Source organism: Chiloscyllium punctatum, chromosome 36, assembly GCF_047496795.1.
Source record: "Chiloscyllium punctatum isolate Juve2018m chromosome 36, sChiPun1.3, whole genome shotgun sequence".
NCBI lineage: Eukaryota > Metazoa > Chordata > Chondrichthyes > Orectolobiformes > Hemiscylliidae > Chiloscyllium > Chiloscyllium punctatum.
This window is the reverse complement of record NC_092774.1, coordinates 6428289-6443508: the sequence shown is the minus strand read 5'-3', so window position 1 is coordinate 6443508 and position 15220 is coordinate 6428289. Positions and strand designations below refer to the sequence as shown.

The 15220-nt window shown below is 42.2% G+C and overlaps 1 gene segment (V, D, J or C); it reads left to right on the top strand.

Moving 5' to 3' along the window:
* The first annotated feature begins 444 nt into the window (after window positions 1-444).
* On the top strand, window positions 445-1579 carry LOC140461094 (T cell receptor alpha variable 19-like). The segment is given in 2 exon segments: window positions 445-496; window positions 1221-1579. Coding segments are annotated over 2 exon segments (411 nt in total).
* Window positions 1580-15220: the final 13641 nt, after the last annotated feature.

The window sequence follows — 15220 nt, the reverse complement described above, 5'->3', positions numbered from 1 at the left end:
ATCACTGTGTTCAAAACACTTAAAGACACTGACCCTCAGCCTGGACTAAAGAAAGTTCTCAAAACGCCAGCGAGCAGTTCTCTTCACTGCAGGACTCCCGTTTCTGACACTCGAACAATGTGGTCTGTGTTCCTTCTCTGACTTCGCCTCATGGCAAATAAAACTGCCAAATGTCATTATTGGTTCAAAGCCTATGGAAGACCCCATTGTCTGGCTAATAAATTCACCGATTTCCTTTCTTTTTTGGCCAACTGAAATGAAGTTCAAGGAGCGTGAAGCAGATTGGTTGAATTGATGAACAAAGGCGTTTGACAATCATTGATTCGCACCGGATGCCTTTGTCAACAATGAACCAATGGGCAGAGATCCGGAAATGTTAGCAATTCTTGACGAAAATTATTTCAGCTTCGATCTGCTCACATTCACGCTAATCTCTCGCTAACAATGACGCCTGGAGCATTGTGTTTCTTCATCACAGCTGCAAGTGTTCTAACCGGTAGGTTGAAAAGTTGAGGATCCTTCTCTTTCAGATCCGCAGCGGCAATTACATTTTACCCAGCAGTTCCATCACGTTCAGGCAGCGACACATTGTCTCTGAATGAAAATAATTGTGAGGAGCCAAACTTTTGCAGCACCAGCACTATTTAGGATGAGTGAGCAAACGACCCATTTGAAAGACAGTGGAAGATTTAGGCTGGGAATTAAGAAGGACTGGGTCCGTTTGGATATTTTCAGAGAAGCGAGAACTATAAGCTCACATACCATCTGCAGTTTTCCCTTCAGGATCGGGAACGAAATGGAAAATGACCTTGCTTGACTATGTTACCTGTGAACTGAAGGAAGTTTTATTTAATCTGGCAAAGCCCTTTACCAAAGTTAGCATGAAATTAATTTTTGTTTATCTTCCCTAACGTATTTCGCAGATTATTGTTCAAGGTGACAGGATGACTGTGGCATGAGAATAATGAAGTGTTTTCCGTAATTTCCGAATTCTCGTGGAGTCTCTAACTTCAAGTGCTGGTCTTGCTCATATTGACCTTTGTGACATAACCTGTATGCTTCTGTCTAAGTTTGTTCTTCTCATTCTATGATCTGTGTATACTTCTTTACTGTGATCGGCCTACACCGCTGGTAAAGAAAGCTTTTCAGTGCACTGAAAAGCACATGACACATAGTCCATCAATTAAGCAATCAAGTAAATCGATTAATTGATTTTGCAGGACTTTGTCGAGGTGATTCTGCCTCACAGACACCAGCTTCGATCGCAGTGATTGAGGGGGACAATGTCCAGTTGTTCTGTAATTATACTTCAACAAGCAACACACCTTACCTTTTCTGGTACCTACGACATTCCAATGGTTCCATGGAGTTTCTGCTCCGGAGAAGCAAATTTGAAGGAAACGCAGAAAGGTTTCAAGGAGACCGGTTTTCCTCGGAGCTCGATCATGTGAACCGCACCATCAACCTGAAAGTGGTGAAAACAGAACTGGCAGACTCTGCAATGTATTACTGCGCACTGAGCCCCACGGAGACTCAGAACTGGGCTCACCCTGAACAAAAACTGTCAGGGAGTCACTGAACATGACACTGTGTCAGGCAAACGGTGAGATCAGGATAGGACCTGAAATTGTTCCCGAATTCCTGGTAAATCTGATTTTTTTCTCATTTGAATACATAACTTTATTAGTTATACATTTATTACTGAAATAAGCTAAAGCTGTTAGTTTAGTGAATGAAAAGTGAATACATGATTTCATACCTTTTGGAATGTCCCGAAGTGTTCCACGTTTACTGCAATGAGCTATGTCGAAAATGCAGCAACTAGTTACGTCCAACAAAATCCAAAGCATTTGGTGAGGGAAACAATGATCGGTCACATGATTCTGATCGGCCACGTGCATCGCTGGAACAACCTGAATAGCATCATATATTTTGTGCTCTATCGATTACTGTCTCTGCAGCTGCATGTTAGAACTTTCAAAATGGGGCAGAGACCGATTCGTAAGGTCCAGGATAACGCAGGCTTGCTTTCAAGCACCAAGAAAGTGGGATGTAACTCAGACCTGAACAACACTAACAAAATAAACACACTCAATAAAGTCTGATTAATGAGTCAAAGCCACCAGTGAAAATCGCAGTTGCATGTGCTGTCTGCTTGCTGGGCTGTCTGGGAATGAACATTCTTCACCAATCACCTAAGTTTGCTGATTGTTCCCAATCGTTCACATCTCATTATGTGAATTGTATAAAGACGAGCGGATCCTATCCTCCCTCTGGCGACATTTAAGAGAAACCGAATACTATTATGACTACAAATTTCATTGGAGAAGTTGAAGGTGATCTGCCTCTTGGACTGCTGAACGCCTTGCGATGGAAGGAAACTCACAGTGCTGCTGGCAAGGGAGTTCAAGAATTTTGACTCAGCAACTGTGAAAGAATATATACTGCTCTGGGTAAGATGGTGACTTACTTTGAGAGAAAGTTACAGGTGGTATTGTAATCTGAACGTTCGGAATTTTCGAATCGATTTAGTTTATTCTTGGACATTTGCCTCCTCCAGGATTCTGTTCATCTCACAGTCTGGACACTTATCAGTGACAGCAGGGGATTTCCCTTGGGGTCATGAAACTAATGGATTGATACTGATACAAAAACTGTAGTTGCTGGAAAAGCTCAGCCGGTCTGGTGGCATGTGTGAAGAAAAATTAAAAATTACATTTTGTGTCCTGTGCTCCTTCCTCAGAATTGAGACAACATTTTCAATACAACCCCTATTTGAAGACATTGCTTGGTTGGTGGTGGGAAGGGCAATACCATGCATGCATGGTCCGCGTATGTTACAATACACTGCCCTTGAATTGGCTGCCAAGGATTTGAGACTGACACACACCTCCTGTTGGAATGTGCCTTTGCCAAGTGAGAGTGGAGGAAAATGCAATAGTTTTGTTGAGGTACATCCTGAGCAGCTCCATATGCACGACAGTCTATTCCCTCGGACGAACACCTTTATATCCAAAACATCTTGGGGACCCTCAAAACATTAAAAGACACACTTTGGTGTGGCCAAACCTTGTTCATCTTCCAGAACAAGGAATTGACCCCGATCGAGGGTTCCAAATTGTGATATTCCAATGACCAGGAGTACATGCTATGGTCCACATTAAAGCTTGGAGCAGCTCCTGCCAAGACACAGTTAGGGAAAGACCAGCCTCTGAGGTCGTCCTGCTGAAGGTAAATAAGGGTCCATTCAGTTATCGGACTCTCCTAGAGTGGCAACTATATATAGATTGTACTGTTGCATGTGCAAGAGAGGTCTTTTTTTTGTATATAATCAAACTCGAACGTTCTGTGTATTTACTTGATATGCAACTGTGCAGAACTGATCTTTTTTTTCGTTCTATGAAGATGCACAAAGAGATCTGTTTTTTTGAATAAAATATATTTTTGAAATTAAAACACGTTTAACCGAGGCGTGATTAATGCTTATTTAAAAGTCTACCCTATACACTGATGTGACGACATGAACCAAGTCAAAAGTGTGGCACTGGAAAAGCACAGCAGGTCAGGCAGATCAGGAGAGTCAACGTTTCGAGCTGAAGCTCTTCATCAGGAATGATGCACTCGTCACTTTCACCCCCGACTTGAAGTAAAGTCAATCATAGCAATGTTCGAAGGTCTCTGCAAAGACTGCTTTGTATTCACAGAAAAAAAAACCAAGTGATTTTAAATTATAAAGTGCTACCACTGCATCGGAATGGTACGATGATGTAATCGTTGAGAAATGTGAAATACAATCAGAAACTAAAGAAGCTACAGAGCTTCAGCAAATCTTTCAAGATCTGTCAAAAGAAAATAGTGTTAACGTTTTGAGTCTGATATGACTCCTCTTCAAAATGTTGCCTTTTCACCTTTTGTGGCAATGGTTGAGAGAACACATCGTTAACACCAAAGTTCTTCTTGCTACTGAGGTGCATTGGTGAAAATTAATTTCGTTTAATCTGATCTCCCAATCTTCACTATGTAGGTGCAAACTGAAAGCCCGAGGTGTGACATTGACAATCTTAATTTTATTGTTCCTCTCATCATTCTAAACTGTCCGCTTCTGAATTGACTACATTTTGCTCTTTCAGATCTATCCCCAAATTCGATCGGAAGATATCACAGCACAACCGTTCCAGAAATATTTCAAAGTGTTGAGTACATGAGTTGGGGGTCATGTTGCGGCTTTACATGACATTGGTTAGGCAACTGTTGGAATATTGCGTACAATTCTGGTCTCCTTCCTATCGGAAAGACGTTGTGAAAATTGAAAGGGTTCAGCAAAGATTTACAAGGATGTTGCCAGGGTTGGAGCGTTTGAGCTATCGGAAGAGGCTGGTCAGGCTGGGGCTATTTTCTCCTGAGCGTCAGAGGCTGAGGGGTGACCTTATATGTGTTTACACAAGTTTGAGGGGCATGGATAGTGTAAATAAGCATTTTCTTTTCCAGGTGTCGTGGAGTCCAGAACTAGAGGGCATCGGTTTATGGTGAGAGGGGAAAGACATAAAAAAGATCTAAAGGGCGACATTTTCACACAGAGGGTGGTACGTGTATGGAATGAGCTGCCAGAGGAAGTGGTGGAGGCTGGTACAATTGCAACAGTTAAGAGGCATTTGGATGGGTATATGAATAGGAAGTGTTTGGAAGGATACGGGCTGGGTGCTGGCAGGTGGGAATAGATTGGGTTGGAATATCTGGTCAGTATGGACGGTTCGGACCGAAGGGTCTGTTTCCATGATGTACATCTCTATGACTCTAAATTATAGTTGCAATATGTAATAGCAATTTACAGTGGGCACTGAAGCATGTCCAGTGACAGTCCAAAGAATTGTAATAACCAGAGTGTACATCTCTCAATGTCAAAGACATTTATATATATTAGGATCAAGGATCGACAATATTAAATGGTGCCGTGACATTTTTATCAAGACAGGAAGCTAATGAACAAACATTAGTTCAGCAATAAACAATTGTAAGGAGAAGTGATCTGCAGGTTCCTCGAATAGCTAATGGATGATCAAAAATCAGACCGAGAACAAAAGCAAAATTGAAATTTATCAGGAAGAATGATAGGATTGCTTTTGGATATTGGACACATTACATAGCATTGATCGAAGTCAAGTTTCTGTTGTCATTTTATTCTGTGACGCACATAGTTCTGAAGCTGATCTTTCATGATTTCTGGTGTGCACATCCTTCACTGGCTGGAGCACAATGCCAGATATTTCTAACAGTAATTGTATTGCAAGCCCTCTCATTTGCACAATGGCATAAATTTGCCAAACGCATGTTTGCTTTTTACTCAAATGTATTCAGCATAAATTGAGGAGAGAGATCCTTCACGGATGCTGTACCCATCGACCACTCTGTGCTCATTATTTCATTTTATGTGAACTTGGCTCATTCTGATACAAAGGTCGGAAGTAAACTTTACTCTCGACTCGACGAGCCACACTTTGCACTTTGTTCCATTTTGGCGCTGTTCTTGTACGAGGTTCAGCCTGGTTTCTGTCACTGTGTCTCTCAGTCCGCAGTAATATCCTGCGCTGTCAGACACCTGCAGCTCATAAATGGTGAAATTCCCCTCATTTTTTGACTTATCCAAAGATGCAGAAAATCGATCGGACACCCCTTCTCCTTTGATGATATTGCCAAAGTTGTCAACGTAGATTAAGAATGTTGGAGATTTCCCTGAGTTCTGACGGTACAGTTGCAACGTATACGTGTCAGCTGTGGTCGAATATCTGAAATGAATGGTTACTGAATCTCTTTCAAATTGTATCACTGTAACAGGCTTCTGTGAGATCGAATCGGCAGAATTAACACCTGTGCAAATATAGAAAGAAAGTCAAACTAAAATGATGATGATGATGATGAAGGCTCACGAGTCAACGCCTCTACCGTAATAGAAGGAAACACAGACAAATCGAAGATTGCTGTATACATTTTAACTAGAAGGGAATATTTTACAACTCAGAAACTTGCCTGTTAAGAGCGTTGCAGTCGTGAGAAATGAGTAAATAGTAAGAGTCGACATGTTTGCGGATCAGATGGCGGCTGAGCACAAAGAGAATTGAAGTTGATTCTTTTGAGCTGGCAGTCAATGGTGTGTCATATCCGGTCTCGCTGCCGAATGGTTCACCTCTGTCAGAGTCACCATATCGCACCCAATCAGCCAGCAGCCGCTTTATTCTCCAGTCCTTGACGTCAACGTGTTGACTGCATGAAATCCACTGGGAAATAGGGGAGGCTGTTTGGTCCGACCACCCTGCTCCACTAATGAACAATATGGTGTTTGATTCATGTAATTTCCAAATTCTGCCACACTATTCAAATCTCATCTGTCTTTTTGATGCATCAATCTCCCAATATCGACCCAAAATGTTCTCCACACCAGGGGAAGAAATACTTGCTGATCACTGAATAAAGCTGATGGGAGCACTAACTTCAATTCTCCTCTTTAACAAAGTCAGACCTTGTCATTAATGGAAAATATTTAATACTGATTGAATTCAAGAGCAGTGAGGTTCTGCTGCAATTGTGCAAGGTGTTGGTGAGTCTATACCGGGAGTATTGTGCGCAGTTGTCGTCTCCTTATTTGAGGAATTATTTACTGGATTTGGAGGCGGTGTAGAGGATGTTCGCCGAAATGATTGCACGGATGGGGGAGGGGGTGTGGGGGGGTAACTCAAGGAGTGGACGTTGATCCGCCTGGGACTGCACTCCCTCGAATTTAGAAGAATGAGAAGCGACTTTGTGGTACGTACAATATTATGAAAGGGATGCATATGATAGATGGAGACAAGTTATGTCCGCTGGTGGGTGTGACTAGGACTGGAGGACATGGCTGCAAGATTACTGGGAGTGGATGTAGGGTTGCGTAAAGGGAGGAACTGCATTTCCCGAAGACAGTGGAATTCCCTGCCAATGGAAGCAGTACAAGCAGCTTCATAAAATTAATTCAAGACACGTTTGAATGAGTTTTCGCATGTTCAGGAAAATAAGGGTTATGGGGATATCCAAGGCAATGGATAGCTCTTCATGAATGGCGGAGCGGGCACGGTGGGGAAAATGGACATCTCTAGCTTCTATCACTTTGTGCTATCGGCTCCACAAAACGAGAGCTGCTTACTCATCACCAGCAACTGGCACAGCGATATAAGAAGTTTTACTGTAGAAACGTGCAACATGTGAATTGCAGAAAGAGAGATTTTGGGACCATTGATGTTTGTTGTCTCGTTTTCAATGTCTTATCAGTTGACAATCCAGCGACATATCAGAAATGTGGCTTAGGAAGCAGGTAGGGAATGGAGGGTCATGTGTGTGTCTGGTTAGTTTTTGTACGGACTGACTGCAACTCTTTATCAGCGTGAGACTCAGCGCACAGTGACAGATGGCAGAGTCAGATACAAGAGCAGCAGTGATATTTAAAGGAAATATTTTCTGCTTTTTGTCCAGAGTAGAAGAGAACCTGTCAGAGAAAGCTGGAGACGTTTGTCCATCTTCCTTGTTGAATCTTTTCAGTAAATATCCCGGAGCTTCCCCGGGATACTGGATGGACCGAAAGAGCACTGCAGGAGTGGACTGTGCTGAGTAATTACATTTGAGGATTATAGTCTCTCATTCTTGAACCGTTTTTTCAAGTGGATCCTGGGAAACTGAATCTTGGCCGCTCGCATCTGCAATAAAAACAATGAAGTTGTCAAAAATTTGAAGGTCGAACTGGTGAAGCGCATCTTGACGATTTTAGGTCAAACTTACCTGTCACCACTGTCATAATTATCAGTGAAGCATATAAAAAGCACATATTTCAGGTTCGGCACTTCTCACAATATTGTGACCTTTTGATCTTACATGAGGGACTGAACCCCGATCAGAATCAATCTTCACTTTCTGGACAAGTGAGACATTTTTTCCCTTGATCCAATTGGCTGGTTTCTAGATGTGACGTCACCAGTCATATAACAAAAGAAAAGACTACAGCTGACTCTCTCCAATCTCTTCCCTGGCTGTCTTGCTCACCCTGATACTCTTTCCCATGCATTCAGCCATTATATCTCCTTCCACCATTGCACTATACTTTCTGCAGCGATCGATCGGCCATGCTTCAGTGAGATAGATCTTGCCCTGTAGCTAAGATAAAAGTTGAAATAATTCAAAATTATTTTATTACTCAGGTATCAATCAATGTGTACAGTCAAGATCCATGGTTAATTGTTACTGCGTGAAGCTCAGCGGGGAAATGACAAGCAGTTACCTTTTTCGAAACTGAGTCGTGGTATCAGTGCGGCTCATTGTGTTATGACAGTTTGCTGACTTTAAACAGAAACAATTTTCATCCCTTGAATTTTGAAAGTTTCAACGCATCAAACACCCCACCAACCAGATTTCAGATTATATCAGTTTTCAAAGATACTTTGGCAGCCAATCTGGAACTTTTAGAAGTGAGAATTGATTAAGTTACTTGCTGTAGACATCTTCACAAGATCGTGATGAATTGCAACAGGATGACGGTATTTAATCTTTTGAATGGTCTTTGCAAATCAATTTGATGCATCCAAAACACACAAGCACACACACGCACTCACACACACACACACATACACACTCACACACACACTCACACACACACACACACACATACACACACACACACACACACACATATACACACACACACACACACACACACAGAGGCGATATGGAGAACGACAAATTCATCACTGAAGGTCGAACAGTATGAGTTGATCAGCAGGAGATGTTTTGGGCACCAATAATCTTAGGCCATGTGACTTCCTAAGATGTGGAGACAATACCGAGGATTGTGAGAGCAAATCCCTCTTGATTGCATACAATGACGTGGATGTCTCTGCTCAAACTGTCCTGCAGGTGTGACGGGACGTGCCCAGGGAGTGTGATCATTGTGTCTCAGAAGTTGTCTATCAGATATGATTCCATAGTTATGAATTTGTCAGGCTGATGCTTGACTAGTCTGTAAGACAGCTCTCCAACTTTGGCACTACTTCCCCAGATGTTCGAAAGGCCAACTTTGCAGAGCCCACGTTACGCTTTTTGCTGTTATTTTTTTTTGGATGCCTCACTCGATTTCATGTGGATCATTGCATGCCTTTCTTGAGACTTCAAAGTGATCGGTGGACTTCGGTGGCACGATGGCTCAGTGTTACTGCTGCCTCACAGCACCAGGGACTGGAATTCAATTCTATCCTGGGCGCCCATCTGCGTAGAATTTGTACATTTCCCGTGTTTGCATGGTTTTCTTTCGGGTGCTCTGGCTTCCTGGCACGATCGAAATATGTGCAGAATAGATGAATTGGCCATGCCAAAAATTGTCCATTGTGCTCAAGGATTTGTCACGGGTGATGTAGAGTTATGGGGTAGAGTCTGGGCTGGTTACTTTTCAGAGGGTGGTGTGGATTTGTTGAGTCAAATGGAGGGATTTGCACACTGCAGGGATTCCATGACATCTATAAAAAGAGTAGCTTCCTAGACCAGTGCTGTGGATCTGTAGTCACAGACGTGCCAGACCAGATGAGGACAGAGGATGCTCTGAAGTACAGTATTGAATTACATCTATCAATTGACAATGTTGGCATGGTCATTGTTAGACTCTCCCATAAAGATGTTCAATTTTAATCAATTCAAATTTTATCATCTGCTTTGGTGGGATTGGAATCCCGTTTCCCAGAATATTAACAGATTCTCTGCAATAATCATCTAGCTAGTTAACTTGTCCCACGTTTGTGAAATTTGTCCAAAGCTTTCCTTTTCAAAGATCCTTCCCATTTCCTTTTGAAAGTTCCCATTGAAGGTGTATTGATCATCATTTCAGGTAATGCATTCCAGCTCATTTTAATTCGTTGGAAGGAATGAGGCAAAACTCAAACATCAGTGTGTGGGATGCACATAGCACAAAAAGAGGAAGTTCTTGGGTACAATGCAGGTCCTTCTTCATCTAATATTCAAACAATTATCACTATGAAGAAACTATACAGATCCATTTCACTGACACTAGCACCTGCAATTTTACTACAGATTTTAACTAATCACTTTCAGATGTGATTTTGCACATAGAGCAGGAAGGTAATACAAACAGGTTCATATGTTGGAGAATTGTCAAGTGTCATTTTCAAACTGGAAAGTTAAAGCAGCCACTTTACTTTAAGTCAGGAACAAATCACAAACACAACTGTCTATGTGTTTCAGATCTCCAGCATCCACAATTATGTTTCATATTATGAATGTGAACGCAGCTTTCCTGAGAAAGGAATTTTAACACTTCGGGAAGTTTGACAAACATTCACAGCAGGGAGATACGATGGGCAACCTGTGCGTGGTCATGGATTTAATTGATCACCTCCTAAGACAGTCACAAAGACGATGTTGTCAAAGAGGAACCATGAATATGTGAGGACTGTGGCAAGGGATTCAATTACCCATCCTAGCAGTAAATCTATTGACGAAATCTATGGGAGATGAATTTCTGGCGTTCGCTCTGAACCTTTCTGAAGCAAAACGTTGAAGAACCAATTACAATCAATTTGTTTTAGGAATAACATTGGTTGAAGTAAGAGAAAAAAATATAATAAGTTTGTACCTGCCAACCAGCATGTTTGAGTTGTTCGATACAGCAAAAGAACTGTGAGTCGACTCTTATAGGAAATGCTATTCGTTTATTGGACATAATTAACATGAGAACCACAAGCAAATGAAATGACACAACGACCTATCTTCTGCTTTAATTTAACTTTGTATGCTCGTATACCACCACAATCAAACTTGGCCAGGCTCCATGTGGTGATGATTCCCTTTTCTTCAGATGGTCTTGAAGGTGCGTTCCCTTTTGGTGGTTATTCTCGAGTTACCATCCTGAGTGGGGTTTTGTGGTGACTGCTCTCCTTCCGAGTTTTCGCGCTGTTTTTGAGGATCTGCCAACGGATTCATCAGGTTCGATTAGCATGATTTGTCAGACCCAGACCCGTGTTATCACGTTGATGGAAGGGTAGCCGTTAGGCGTCCAATACGGTAGTTGTTGGGTGCACGTAACCTCCTCCAAATAAGGGTGCTAGGTGCCTCTCTGTATAGCGAAAGACTCACTGCTCCCAATTGTCCCGAGGGCAGCATTCCATTATCTTATCCAAATCCAACTTCATTTGTGTATTGCAGTGTCTGCAGCTGTCACGTTTGTTTGCAAACCTTCTGTGGGCAGCTGCAGCGAGTACGGATTCTGCATCATGTGGATTAGCACTGTCAATTTAGTCAAGGCTTAGTTCGATCTCCCCGCACGCTTTAATCATTGTTGATCTTTTTGTAACTCCATGCTAAGTGTATTAGTGTCATCATAAGTTCATTATTTCAGGTGGCGCTTCCGGCCACAGTAACCTTGCTCATCAGACGTCCTGTTGAATAGAGTTCATAATGTCGTGCAATTTTTAATCAAGATTCAAAGTGACATCATTCCTCCGGCAAATAGAGTCTCAAATCTGAACAATGGAAACTATGAAAATTGGAGTGGCAAATTGTTTATATGGATTGCCAAAATACGCGAATTATTTGCAAGTACACAGGCAGTACTGAGTGATTGAAGAGGTATTATACGATCTGTAATTATTATTTGTTCCACAAAAACAGCGATGTGCAGCTGGAAAATTAAATCAGCTATGGCTAGCGAAAGATTGAAGATATGTATACAAGGCTGCAAAAAAGTGAGACGCCAAATGATTGAAAATAATTTCGAAATCAATAAACGATTGACCAAAAGACTGATTAAATGGCAAAGGAGATGTATGGAATCTCAGAAAAATCATAAAAATGAACTGTATAAGTTGCTTACATCGATGAAATGCGGAAAAGCACTAAACATGCTGGATTTTCACAGATGCCATCAGGTCCAATATTCACTGCCTTTTCACGAATGCATAGTTGCAGAAGTGTGGCCGCAGTATGCACGACAGTAATTCGCCAAGTGTCCTGCAAAAGAGCATTCCCATAACCTCACCACCTAGAAAGACAAAGACATGAGATACAAAGGAACACTTCAGGCCACACTCGGTCGTTACTTCGACCTAAGTCACATGCTTTCATGCCCGAAACGTGATTCTCCTGTTCCTTGAATGCCGCCTGACCTGCTGCGCTTTTCCAGCAACACATTTTCAGCTCTGATCTCCAGAATCTGCAGTCCTCACTTTCTCCTCCATGACCCTGGAACACTCTTGCTTCCAACAATGTGGGTGCCCCAACTTAGGAAGTAATGCAAACATTGAAGAAGGCAGGTCGCACCACCTCCTCCCCGGCAGGCAGGTTTGGTCAAAGCTTCTGGCAGCAACACACTTAATTGTTCAAACGGACAACATCATCTGCTCACACAATTAGACATTGTGGGAGTGACAGAATTGATCAGTGTGAATCATTGCGTGCCACCTCCAGCAAATGAATGTGCCTGGAAAAGACAGACTAAGAAGTAGCAAGTCCTCCAACCAGCAGTGTCAACACTGCGAACACTGTCAATAGGAGACATCAAAATGCCAGCCTAGATTTCCCTGTCACCTGTAACACAAATGTTTTGTAAGCTTGGTTTCTCTGCATTCAAGGAATACAGGGTAGTAGTTGTTCAAGACAGTAAGAGTTGCAACCGATTGAGTTATATATGATGAGTTCATAATTGTTTACCTGCATCTGGAATATACTTATTTGTAATCAAAACTAATTTATGTTAAGTACAGAATCCTGGTCCGGGCTGTCTGCTACTTTGGGACTAAAGCACAGGTAAATCCGGAATTTTGTGAACTTTGATAAATTTTGAACATTATTCCCAATTTCCCTGACTGAAAGGCTAGTGTGCCGAAAACGTTTTCACTGTCCTGTCTAATTGTGACTGTAAGCGAACCGTGCACCTGAACACCAAGGACTGTGTGTTGGACTACACTCCTTAAGGCCCTACCATCCAGCATGAAGTTCTTGCTTTGAATTGACTTTCCAAAACGCAAGGCGTCACAGTTGTCTATATCAAATCCCATTTGCGATTTCTGGCCCAATTCCCCAACTGATCAAAGTCCTGTTGTAATTTCTGACAATCTTCTTCACTGTCCATGAAAGTTCCGATGTTAGTGTCATCTACAAACTTACTGTTAATGCCTTGCACATTCTCATCCTAATCATTGATATCAGACATTGGAAAGCTGTTTAAAAATGGATGAGTTTAATCTATAAATCCTCGTTCTAGTACGCCATGAATAGTAAAAAGTAGCCCTTGAAAAATTTCCAATCTGAGCCCTCTTAAAAGAGTGTGATGGTTTTTGAAATGCCTGCTTCGACAGCAGGTGGATGAACAATATGATCTTATTCAGAAGACAGCAACCAGCAGAGAAGACAGCAACCAGCAGAGAACTTCGACACTGTAATATTCTCAACATCAAGCCAGAAGTAATTTCCTTCGAACACTGAGATCGACACATCCATTCACACGCAAGGGCATGCACACACACAAAATACACACACACACACACACACCCACACAGACACGCACAAAGATGAGTTGACAAAGATAAATACGGACACACACACAAGTAAATACAAACAAATGCGTGCACATGAACACACAGAAATATATTGGTAGCCACATAAAAGCACACATATACACAGGCAGCAACATACATAAACAGATGCGCCGTCAGAAAAACACATCCAAAGACACACACAAAGACACCCACAGGCACACACAAAAGCACAAATCTGAAATTTAGCAAGTTCTCTGCTCCCTTTCATTTTGCACGCCATCTGTCGCTCCACTTCTGTCCACAACTAGAACAAAGAACATTCCAGCGTAGTGCAGGCCCTTCGGCCCTCGATGTTGCACAGACCTGTGAAACCAATCTGAAGCCCGTCTAACCAACATTATTCTGTTCTCGTCCACATGTCTCTCCAATGACCATTCAAATGCCCTTAAAGTTGGTGAGGCTACTACTGTTGCAGGAAGTGCGTTCCACGCCCCTCCTACTCTCTGCGTAAAGAAACTACCTCTGATTTCTGTTCGATATCTATCACTCCTCAGTTTAAAGCCATGTCCCGTCGTGTAGCCATCACCATCTGAGGAAAAAGGCTCTGACTGTCCACCGCGTCTAACCCTCTGGTAACCTTCTATGAATCAATTAATTCATCTTTCAACCTTGTTCTCTCCGATGAAAATAGCCTCAAGTTCTTCAGCCTATCCACGTAAGACCTCCCATCCATAACAGGCAACATCCCAATATACCTCCTCTGATCTCTTTCCAAAGCTTCCACATCCTTCCTAATGTGGTGACTGGAACTATGCGCAATACTCCAAGTGTGGCTCCACCATTTAGTTTCAACTTCTGAAGCACCAGCACAATGAATGGACAGCATCTTCCAAGAGAATGAGACCTCAGAGATACTTGCCTGGTTTTGGGCTGACTGTGTATGTGGGTTTGTGTGTGCGGTGCATGCGCGCGTGCATGCGTGCAAGTTTACGTGATTGCAAGTGAGAGATGGGTTGATTTCAGAAAGATCACCCTTGAGGATCATAATAATATAATGAGTTACCAATGTAGCTCTTCCTGTTAGTATGGTGCACGGAATGGAAATGATTGTTCATATTGCATTACACTGAGGAGACGTGCTGCTTCAAATCACAGGCCAAAACATTAGTATTAATGTTGAGGTATTTTGCTTGATTCAGTGAGGCTGCTCAAAGTATGGAGTACAGTCTCAATTGCAACGCGTGAAGAAAATTCCCCAAAATCTTTGAATGCTGCCTTTGCAATAAAATCTGCAGAGCAAAGCAGGCAAAGATCTTTTGTTCGGAGGTGGGGAGGGGGAGGAGGATATTTTCGTTTTCATTGACCACGATCGTGTGAACTCATTTATGGTGAGAAAATTTACGTCGCAATTTCCGAAGATAACCACTAGAGAGCAGAGTGAATCTGTCACATATATTAAATGAGAGGGCGGAGTGACATTACACACATTGTGAGCAGCTCTGTGTGCGAAAGGCCTGGTACGGAAAGATAAACTCGAAGACATAACTTATTTCACAACTTCTAAAGAAGGCAGCACTGTGTTTGTCACGAAAAGAGTGTTTTTCTCATTGTTAACTCTTTTTTTTCCAACAAAACTCTGCGGACCTGACGCTTCATGTAACTTGATG